We start from the raw sequence: 11844 nt of genomic DNA on the forward strand, positions 1-11844 counted from the left end.
AGTTAGTGTTGTTATCTTCACTTCAATATTTGGAAAATTAGCTAAAATAATCCAAATTCTTTAAACGATGAACTGATTAAAATCAAATATCATTAATTGATTGATCAAATTTTGATGACATGACGATCAAATTTTGACGATATACTGAAAATTTGATTATTTTAGCAATTGGGATTTGTATAATGATCATTTGGCCACTTTCTCTTGGTATTTTAAATTTGACGTGATGACATATATTTGTAGTGAGTTTAATATCTAATTGTGTATGGAATTTACGATTGGGGTTCTAAAATGATCATCATGAACTCATACGTATACAAAATTTTCCTCGTGTTTCTGATGAAATTGGAGCACACGATGATCTTCTTAAAGTAAAAGTAACAATTCTCTTACATCTAACCCCTTGTCAACAAACATTACTTCAATTTATGCAACTTTGTTAAAAATCAATTTTTCCTTAACTCACTATTATTTTTATTAGATAATATAAAGTTACAAACAATGTACGTTAGCGAAAAGAAATATAAAAGAAGTACATAAATTTGAGTATAAGGTCCGCATTATTTGAACTAACTAACTTGACTCGTATCTCAATAATTTTAAATACCATGCAATTTGGTGAAATTGATGTTGATTTTTGGCTACATAAGTTAACAAAAGTAGAATGCTTCCAAGTTCCAACCAAACAACAAATTTAGGAAAAAAATTCATTATGACCGGAGCACGGGAAGTACACCACGTGTTTTGTATAAATGGCGAGAAATTTTATTTTTTAAGTTATTAACTTTTTAACACACATATCCTACAATTTATATAGTGACACGAAGTATATTACCCCGTGTACCGATCACATTGAAAAAAGCTAAATAGCCTAAATGGTCTTTGAGATTGAAAATCAATAGAAATGGTCATTGAGATTGTCAATCATCCATCATTTTGGTCCTTCGATAAAAAACTCTTTGGGCAATTTTCATAGCTTCGTAACTCAATCGTTTCTTAACCAAATTCGACTCATAATATATCAAAATGAAGATAGAAAAGTGTAAAACAAGATTATACTTATTTAAAAGCCCAATGATTGCCAGAGATAGTCGGAAAATAGCCTCAAATGTGACTGGTCCGCGAGAAAACTGAAAAACTCGCCGGAAACTGGGTAAAATTTAAACGCTCATAACTTCTTCAATACTCAACGAACTCGAGTGATTCAAAAACTAAAATCATACTTCTTGATGAGACAAAGATAATGGTATCTTTTTTTATGGCTAACTCGCTGTGGTTTGGCCAGAAAACAGCTCGAAAGTGACTAACTTGAAAATGGTTAGCCACTTTCGAGCAGTTTTCCGACCAAACCACCATGAATTAGCAGTCAAAAAAGGTACCATTATCTTCATCCTATCAAGAAGTATGATTTTTATTTTTGAATCACTCGATTTCGTTGAGTATTGAAGAAGTTACAAACGTTTAAAGTTTGCACAATTTCCGGCAAGTTTTCCAATTTTATTGCGGATCAGTCACCTTTGAGACTATTTTCCGGCCATCTCCGGCAACCATTGGGCTTTCAAATAGGTATAATCTTGTTCTACACTTTCCTATCTTCATTTTGATATATTATAGGTCGAATTTGGTTAAGAAACGATTGAGTTACGAAAATTTGAAAATTGCCCAAAAAATTTTTAACCGAATGACCAAAATGATAGATTGTGGACAATCTCAAAGACCATTTCTATTGATTTTCAATCACATGGATCAAAATGATGAGTTATGTAAACAAATCTCAGAGAATATTTTGGTTATTTAGCCCATTGAAAAATTTCTTCAAATTTAGTAGGCGCTTTATTGTCCGGCGGGTCATGCCCTCTTCCCAAATAACGGAATTAACCAAATATTACACACTTTCTCTCCTCCCTCCCGGGAAACAACCATTTCTTCTCCTCCAATAAAACGGCAGCCAAACACCACCGGACAAAAAAAAACAACATGTCGCTTCTCGCTCCGCATTCGGATCTTCGTTCCCTGACCGCGATTCGTGGTACGGACCGTTGGAGTTTCGGCCAAATCACATGGCCTGACCCGAAACCCGAGCCGTTCCGGGTCTCTGCCCGTCAGAGTCCGGTGGCAAACGGCGTCGCTTTGGATTTGAAGAAGAGAAAGGACCCGCGGTGGTCGGTCTGTACCGCCGACGAGCTTCACTATGTCTCTGTTCCAAAATCCGATTGGAGCCTCGCTCTCTGGCGCTACCTTCCCTCTCCTCAGGTCCTCTCTCTCCCTACCTCTCTCTCTGCATGTATGTATGTATGTATGTACGTATGATGTATGTATATATGCATTTATGGATGTATGTATGGATGATTGATTCATTGATTGATTGATATGCAGGCGGAGCCGAGGAATCATCCGTTGCTGCTGCTGTCAGGACTTGCGACGAATGCGATTGGATACGATCTTTCTCCCGAGGTGATGATTAAACAGCAGCATTATTATGTTAATCAAATTATTTTTGTGAAAACTGAAAACTTAATTAAAAAGTTAATATCTTTGAAAATTGAAATGTGAAAGGTAAATACGTAGCAGTGTATAAATTACAAAATTCATACTAGTAATTTCGGCTCGTTTAGGATTGCTTCTGTAGGAAGTGCTTTTAGTAAAAACATGTCAAAAAAATTCTCAAAATTTTGCATCAGGAAATGCTTCCTGAAGAAGTACATAGCAGGTGCTTCTCTAGAAAGCACTTGTAGGACCCATACGCATTTTTAAGTTTTTTGCCAAACTTGAGGGCTTTTGATTGTCATAAAACACTTTTAGCCGTTCCAGAATCAATTCCAAACAGTCGCTTAGCTTTCTTTGTTCGTAATTCGCGAGTTGTATATAAGACTATTGATACATAATTGTTTGTTGTTTAGTCCTCGTTTGCGCGCTCCATGTCTGCTGAAGGATATGATACATGGATTCTTGAGATGAGAGGTGCAGGGTTGAGCACATATGGTATGGACTTAGGGGCGGTGAAGCGGCCTCCCCATGCCATGTCCAAGCAGACAATTTCTTCGAATGGGACATATAATTTGGTGTCTCAATCGGATGAATTGCAACTAGTGAGAAACTTTATGGAGACCTTTATGCAATTATCTGAAAGATTATCAAGGTTTGCAGACTTCCAAGAACGTTTTTCTACTGCCTTAGAAGATTTCCAGAAACAGCTCAACTTAATTGTAAAGTGTGACTGGGACTTTGATCACTACTTGGAAGAGGATGTGCCTGTTGCGGTGAGGTGACATTCCTTTAATATGACTGACATCGAAATTTTGTTGTGTGTTGTTTGGAACAGTTTAGTTTTCTTAATAGGAACCACAGATTTAAGTTTTCATCACTGATGGCATGTGTGTGTTTGTCTGTGTGCGATTACATGAGATTTTAATACTTTGATAGAGTGGTTATCTTAAACTTCATGTCATCTTAGATGGAGTATATAAGAACTCAATGCAAACCAAGGGATGGCAAGCTTCTTGCTGTTGGTCATTCGATGGGCGGTATCTTGCTATATGCAATGCTCTCACGCTGCTGTAAGTTGCCAGGCTAAACTTGTCGTTTTAATTATTGTGTCATTATCCTTTTTATTATTCGTTTATGTAGCAACTATAGAAGATCGATGTCTTTCTTGTACACTAAAATGACTACTTTTTTCTATAGCTTACCAAGGGCGAGATTCTGGGTTGGCATCAGTTGCTACTTTGGCATCATCGCTTGACTACACGCAGTCAAGATCTTCGTGCAAGTTATTTTTACCTCTGGCAAGTTATATAAAAGAAAAATCTCTTTTCTGTATGCTACAATAACTTTATTCTTGTGGAAAAAATATAATGAGGAAACTTTAATCTTGCTGTGGTGCTTAGGCTGACCCAGCACAGGTTCTAAACGTTCCTGCCGTTCCATTTGATCTAATTGCCACTGCTGTGCATCATCTTGGTACTCGCACTCCAATTTCGTCTTGGCTTAAGCCTCAAGTTTCTGCTCAAGGCATGATGCAGCCAGATTTGTTCAGAAAGCTTATTTTAAACAACTTTTGTAAGTCAACATACACTGCCATATTGCTGCATATATTGTTCCAAGCTTTCAGAACTGCATTGTAAAAACTGCTTATAACTGTTTAGTGATTCGTATTACTGTTTGGCTGGTTAGAAATGACCTTCAGGAGCTATGCGAAGCTTATAATTTTGGACTGATATCTGATCATAACCTGCAGGTACCGTGCCCGCTAAGCTTCTCTTGCAGCTAGCAACACTTTTCGCGGATGGGGGTTTATGTGACAGGAGTGGAACTTTCTTTTACAAGGATCACCTTTGCAAAAGCAATGTCCCAATCTTAGCTCTTGGAGGCGATCAAGACCTAATATGTCCTCTCGAAGCTGTTTACGGTACAATGTTAATTCATCTGAACTGTCTGTCTTTAATATAATCTGTCCAGCGAACTAATTTCCTCTTTTCTAACCCCTCCCTTTCGTCCATGGGCTTGACTACGCACGTGGAGTAGAAACAGTGAAGCTGATTCCCGAAGAAATGGTTACTTTCAAAGTTCTTGGAGAAGCCAGCGGTCCTCATTATGCTCACTACGATTTAGTAGGAGGTCGCTTGGTATGAGCTATACATTTCTACTACTTGCACGATTAGTTAACATTGGATTCTGGATGTGTTATTTGACCGTTGTTTCCTTTCCTTTCTCCGTTTTCATGTTTAAATGCAGGCAGCAGATACAGTATATCCGCACATTTTCAAATTTCTCAATCGTCATGACAGGACCTGATTTCTTCATCTTATTTTCCCTCTGTGGCCCGAAACCCGTGAACCTTAAAGCCATTTGTTTAGTTCCAAAACAGAATGCAACCAGATGAAGATAACCCCAGAAGGAATTCACAGACGATAAGCATGGCGAGCGAGGTACCCTCCGAACAGGCCTTCACGCATACGAGTATGTTGTAGACGGATTGTGTTACGATTTGCACAAAGTTGTAAGGGAAAAGATGTATATGACAACAGAAACTTCAAAGTTCAGAAAGATTGTAAGTTATGAGTAAATGTTAGAACTTAGAATGCTTGCAATTTGACCATAAGAATATACTTGTATTACAAATGTATCCTTTGGCAAAGAGAACTTCTAAGCAAGCTTCCTTTCGAGGTCGTTTCTACTACAAGCGGTTTTGTTGGTTTTATTTTCTGCATTTTTAATAAATAATCCAAGTGGTTTTTATTTTTTGGTAAAGACCACGAAGTGTCCCCACACCCGAAGGGGGGGAATTAATCTCCGCTCGTGGTTCGGCTTGCCTTTGGCCACAAAGTGCTCTCAACTGGTTTCGAACCCCTGCCAGAAAGGCACCAGGGAATCCACCAACTGAAGGTGACAATTGTGTTTTTAGAGCATCTTCAACAGGAGATGCAAAATGCCTTGAAATTGGTATGTTACATTTTTTCCTCTCGGCTGAAAAGCTCTCCAATGGCGTAAATATATATTTTTTTAAAATTTTAATAAAATATAGATTTATGTCCTTAGGAGCTAGGATGTGCTAGTCAAAGTGAGAAATGAATGAGGTTTCAAATTTTACATCTTCCATTGGAGTATTAACTCACATTTATCTCTCGAAGATATAAAGTAAGATGTAAATATGATTTTTGTCTATTGAAGATGCTCTTACAACCTAAATATGCTTTTCAATTTTCTAACATAGTTAGAAACACTTTTGGCTATAAGAAACCACTTCAACCGTTTTATGAACAATTCCAAACAGGCCGTTAAACTAATACTAAACTAACGAAATATTTTGCACATTGTTGTGAAGAAGAAAGCACGAACGAACCCGCCAAATTAAGCTCACCATTCTTATTGTGTATAACCAATTCCTAGATAAATAATGTTTGGCTGCTGAAAAAAGAGCAGTTAACAACGTTGGCTCAAGTTTTAATTTCTTTAAATGTTTAGCCTTGTATCCCTTTGTGATTGGACATTTGTCCATTTCAGCATAACTTGCTGTTCTTCTTTCTGCAGCCACACACCATTCTTCCCAAATTCTCTTTCTTCTGAGAAACGCTTTTACGGCGTCGAAAATTCCACCCCGACCCGACCCGACAAATCGTATAAACACCAGCGTTCACTCAACAGAAACCATCATTTGAAAATTCAAGCAATCAATAAATTCATATTAGGCAGGAAAAGCCACATTAACAGACTGTAATATATTTTGAGTGTAATGACCACTGTTCAATTTCATGCCGCTGAAACTCCAACCTCAAAGTAAGCAAATAAAGTTGGAACCTTCAAACCAAAGAATGAATACTTGCCCTAGCATCTAGATATGCCGGGAATAACAGCGACCGAAAATACGCCAGTACCGAAGGGGATACGAAGATTTCACCAACCCTAGCATCTAGATATTGCTTCGACCTTGCAGAAAGGGCACGTATTCTTTTGTGTGAGCCACTGTTTTATACATTGTAAGTGGAAGTTATGTCCGCAGTGCAGTTTGCCCATCTCGTCATCTGCTTCATACTCCTCCTGTAAGGATCGAGTAATTACAGATTAAGAAATGAAAAACCGAAAAAGGATAAAGATCTCTAAGAAATAATCGCTAGAGTTTTTACAAACTCACCTGACAAATGATGCATTTGCTATCTACTTTCCCAGATGAATGTGATGCCGCGTCACTCGACATTGGAAGCTTAATCTTTCGAAGGCAGTGGTTTATTTCATCTTCTTTTAATCCAGTACTCACGTGGCCCATTCTCTCGCCTAACTCGAGCAGTTGCTGTTATCCACAAAGAAAGGAAACAAAAAACTATGAGAGAATGTAAATACAGAAATGCATACAATACCGACCTTAGGTAACCGAAAATGTACACACGTTTGGAACAAAGATGAAGTTAGCAAAAAGGTACCTCATATGACATGCTATCAACATCGAGTCTCCAGTCACGGAATCTATCCATTCTTCCACCCATCATAAGACTACTTTGAAACAGCATAATCTGCAATCACCAAACCGTCAAACATACGTAATGTTAATATGTTCTTTATCAAAATTCCTTTCTAAGACTAATAACATGATATGCGGCAAGACTACATTGTTGAATCGAATTTGTTTCCACCGTCAAAGATGCATATTATTTAGATTTCTTGCCAAACCAAAGCAAGGATATCAGAGACCTTACACTAACATTGCTCCATGAAACTGATTTTAGTGCCAAACCAAGTGAGAGATGGAACAGGCAAAAGCAAGAGTAAAGCACATAGAAACACTCACCTCTGCAAGGCCTTCAGGGGATGGATGCCGGACATGCCGAAAACACCTACTTCCAAATACCTCTGATTCAGGGTGGCTCGAGACAAAATCCGGTTCAGAATCCAGAAACGAGATGGTTTCAGGGCTCACGTTTCGCCTTGCGAAACAAGGACGCTGCCATGAACAAACAAACAAATTAGAAAAGTAACAAGAATTTATACATCACACAAGCAGAAAATTAAGTTGATATTCAATTCAGTTTTTAGAGAAAAACAAGGAAAAGTCCTACCCTAAAGAAATCCGAGAAGCCTAACACAATCTAATCATAGATATATATCCCGTTTAGTGTGGGATTACAAAAACTATGAGAAAATTTTCGAGAACACGGCCTGACACACTGAAAAATCTCTCCTAAACTACGCAAATTAATACCTGCACTTGTTAGGAGAAAATCAAAAGGTGTAAATTCAAGGCAACTCTTAAGTGCCCAAGAAAAATCATAAAACCAAACAGATCAAGAGGCCTAGCTTTACCAAAATAATTAAGGGAAAAATTAATGAGATAATGATCCCGTGAAGCACAAAATTTACAGAAAATCAGCTTTGAATACAATAATGTATAAATGATCAAAGACGACCATCAATGCAGCATATCCTCATCAAGCACCAAATAACCATAAAAGCTGTTAGTCGAGGGTCAGGCTAGTTGGCTACGACAGTTTGTACATCCCTTCAAGCACCCAATTTGAATCCCCGTCCCTCCCTTTTCGTAAATTAGAGTAATTTAGAATATCGCTATCCCTTCATAATTTTGATTAGATTAGAATATCGTTCTAATAAAAAATAAATAAATAAAAAATAGTAATCCAACTCATAAAAAATAGAATGGCACAAATTAGAAGCATTACATGAAGATATTGACTGCAAAAATAAAAACTTATTAGTTTTTACCTCCCTGTGGCTGCTCATCTTATTATTATCCCCATAAATCTTGCCTCTGCCGGAGACATTCCTCCTCGCCACCATGCAATCCACCGAGCCGGCAGTTTCCGGCGAGAACCCAATTCCGGGGCCGCACCAAACATCCTGAAAATCCATACAAGTTGCAGAATTTATACCAATGGTGGGCCCGCCATCACCGACATCCCGGTATTCATTCTTCTCATTGCTTGTGCTGCCCTTGGCGGCGGCGCTCTTCTTCTCCTTTTTCTTCTTCACCTTCTTTCCCTTCCAATCGGCGGAGTTCCGAATCTCCTCCGGCACCGAGACTTGCTGCGAGGCGGAGGCGGCGCAGCCCATGCCTCTGAACGACGACGAGGGAAAGTTTGTCTTTTTCTTGATGGTAAGGCTTGTGGGTAAGGCTTCGTTGTTGGTGGAGGTGGTGAAGCTGGAGAGGAGGAGGGAGGAGATGGTAGATTTGCAGCGGGTGGACTGGAGGGGGGAGGTGGCTGGATCCGTTTCTGAAATGGGTTGGTTGAATTGGGTTCTGGGTCTTCTCCATTTCATGTGCTCTGCTCCTGCAGTTGAGCTCTCTGTGAGAGGCATGATTGCCTAGAGAGAGAGAGAGAGAGGGAGAGAGGAGAGAGGAGTAAACTGGTTTGGTTTGAGAGGAGATAAAGAATAATGGGGTGGTGAATTTAAGTGGAGACAACATAGAAAAAATATAGGATAGAATTTGATTTTAAAATTTTTATATCCGTTTTTTATTTGTATTTGTTGACTTGAGATTAAGCATTTAGATTATTGTTGTAGGAAGTACTTTTGTTCTAAAGTGCTTATATTAGAAGTACTTTTATTTTACAATAGTGGTAGAAACTAGTAACATAGAAGTAGCACTTAGCATGTACTTCTTTTAGAAAAACGTTTATTTAAATAGCGTTTTTAACATTCAGAAATGCTTTTAAGTTTTTTTATTATTTTAAGATATGAGTTTTTAATTTTAATTGTGGGAATGGCTTCTTTAGGTGGGTTGTGGTTTGTCTTCTTGTTGGATTTTGAGGGTATATGCCATCGGAATTAGATTCTCTTCGGAACTCTTCATTGGAATTCTAGAGATTAATTAATAACAACCGTTCATCAAAGATTATGCAGTTACAAATTTTTTTTTTTTTTATATTTTTCATACAAAATGAGATTGTTTTATTTTTAAAAATATAAAAAACATTTAATTATAACCGTACGATCTTTAATGAACGTTTAATATTAATTAATCGTTCGGATCCTCTTAGTATGAAAATCTGGAGATGATCTATTTCGCATGCCATCAAGCACTGCAGACAAGGGAGCCTCTGGTATCTGAGTAAAATTTTCGACTTTTGCTTTCTTTTTTCTTTTGTGCTTTTAAAGCCAGCTGCTTCTCAAAAAAGTCAGTTGATGCTTTCTTATCATCGAACCCAAAACCAAAGACTTAATTGGTTTTTGAATTTTAACGTATTTTTCTGTATGTCTCTTTCTACAGTGGTTTGAGGCTTGGAGACAAAGACAGGTCTAGTACATAGACAGCAGAAAAAATGTCGTCTACGTATGTACAGATGTGTGTGTTACTGTGGTCAGCATTTGTAATGGTCCCACTGCCAGATCTCAAGGTCGAAATTCATCACTTTTGTACAAGGATTTACATATTTTTCATTTAATTACGTCACTGTAGCTGTATTTTGAATTAGACATGCATAGCGATTTGTGAAAGTTAAAAAATATAACAAGGCGTGTTAGACTTAAAATATTTGTAATTAAAGTTTTTATTTCACGCAAGTATTTTTTTTTTTCAAGTTTGATCAAATTATATACAATCTCATGTGAAAGGAGACCTAACTTTTACTGAAGCATGAAGTTGAAGGGATATTGTCAATTTTCAGTGTCAAGCATCCAGTGTGATGGGGTCCATGCAAATGCTGGCTGCTGGGTTTAAGTAGGTAATACTCAGTATGAAGAACAAAAAAATAATAATTATCATATATTATTTCGAAGATATTTCAATTCAATCTCACAATATCATATATTTTATTTGACACACCCCGACCGAGATCGGAGCGTGCTGGCCGTCACACGAAGGTGACGTAGCCATGTGCACGTGCGGAAGCTAATAAAGTAGCAATATAAAAGTACGAATAATTAGAAACTAGCATACAAAGTACTAAAACAAGTGCTAGTAAGTGAGATACAATTTCAGAGCAGGTCTATAACAGCCCAAACAAAACGACAACAGTAGTACGCCCGAAGGCGACCCTACAATGGGGAGTGTCTGTCAGAACGCCGGAAAGCCCTCAAGGGAAACCACTGCAACGGCTAAGCAACTAGAACCTGGAGGGGCGCAAAACAAAAGCGTGAGTGGGCAAAAACAAAGCTCTTTGAAAACCATTTAACAAAATACATTCTAACCCCTCGCCGTAAAACCTGTATACTTCCCAGAAAATAAACATATAAACGTATATATAAACATGCCAAACATGCTCAAGGGTATGTCAATCATGCTCAAGATATGCCATGCCAAAGCCTCATAATGAATGTAAGTGCCCAGGTATAAATTATATCAACATCATAACATCTAGCAGCCGGAGTCACCTAACGTGACCTGTATGGCTGCATCTAGAGCTCAAATCTCAACTCTATAACTGAACCTGCCCACGAGTCGGAACCACTCAAGGTGGTCTGTACGACAGGCCTGGGTGTAACATATATATACGCTCTAGTGCTACGATCACGTGAAGGCTGTGCGAATAATCGCGAGTCACCTACGAGTCGGAACCACCTAATGTGGTCTGTACGACAGGCCTATACACCTAAATTGGATCCAAGCTGAGCGTGTGGTGCGGGAGGTGAACATCACGTGAAAGACTGTGCCCTACTCTGGACGGGAGCACTAACACCGGGGGTGCAGGTTATGAGCTCTCTAAGTCTCTCAACTACTGCTGAAAGTAAATATGAATACCACTTACATGGCACTTACCTGTGCGTCCACAGCACCCAATATGCATATATATGTATGCCACTACTAATGTGTGCAATGATGCGTAAACGATAATAATAACATGCATGGCATAAGACAAATAACCCTTTTTAAATCAATTTCTGGGAATATAAATGTATATTGGTATATACGGGAAACAAAAGCTCACTCACTGATATGTAGAAGGGTCGTAGCCCCCCTGCCTCGCGTGTGCACGCTCGTCCTCGGGGTACGTGTCACCTAGATGCGAAACAACTATAAAAACGTTAACTTTAAAGCACATAACCAACTTCTCGTAATAACTTCTCATACATTGCTCAAAATGGACAAATGAATATACCAACGTACTCTACACAACCTTAGGGTCACAACCATATTTTTAAAATAATTTTTGGACCCCTCACGCGCCCCCACGCGCCGAAATAGGCACGGACCTACGCGCCCCCACGCGCGACCACGTGCCATGCACACTGACGGTGTCAACAGACGCCGTCAGGAATATTCCGTTAAACTTACAGAATATTCCGTTAAACCTAACTGACGCCGTCACTGCCGTTAGGAATATTCCGTTAAACTTAACGGAATATTCTCCTTTCTTCTCCGATCTACCCTCGCCGGACTCCGGTCGCCGGAAAACT

The 11844-nt window shown here is 38.6% G+C and overlaps 2 protein-coding genes across 2 annotated transcripts; one reads left to right on the plus strand and one right to left on the minus strand.

The window, feature by feature from the left end:
- Positions 1–1753: 1753 nt before the first annotated feature.
- Positions 1754–5182, plus strand: LOC137711355 (alpha/beta hydrolase family protein). The gene is made up of 9 exons (XM_068450580.2): positions 1754–2253; positions 2377–2454; positions 2901–3260; positions 3455–3557; positions 3685–3785; positions 3888–4059; positions 4238–4408; positions 4525–4625; positions 4735–5182. The coding sequence occupies exons 1-9, from the start codon at positions 1978–1980 to the stop codon at positions 4792–4794; spliced, it is 1422 nt and encodes a 473-aa protein (XP_068306681.2). The 5' UTR covers positions 1754–1977; the 3' UTR covers positions 4795–5182.
- A 971-nt stretch (positions 5183–6153) lies between these two features.
- Positions 6154–8937, minus strand: LOC137710781 (uncharacterized). The gene is made up of 5 exons (XM_068449907.2): positions 8212–8937; positions 7283–7435; positions 6918–7007; positions 6632–6787; positions 6154–6537 (listed from the first exon to the last, which is right to left on the minus strand). Exons 1-5 carry the CDS (start codon positions 8803–8805, stop codon positions 6403–6405), a joined length of 1128 nt encoding a protein of 375 aa, XP_068306008.2. The 5' UTR covers positions 8806–8937; the 3' UTR covers positions 6154–6402.
- Positions 8938–11844: the final 2907 nt, after the last annotated feature.

The sequence above is a fragment of the Pyrus communis genome, chromosome 6, assembly GCF_041283825.1.
Source record: "Pyrus communis isolate YQ-2024b chromosome 6, ASM4128382v1, whole genome shotgun sequence".
Taxonomy (NCBI): Eukaryota; Viridiplantae; Streptophyta; class Magnoliopsida; order Rosales; family Rosaceae; genus Pyrus; species Pyrus communis.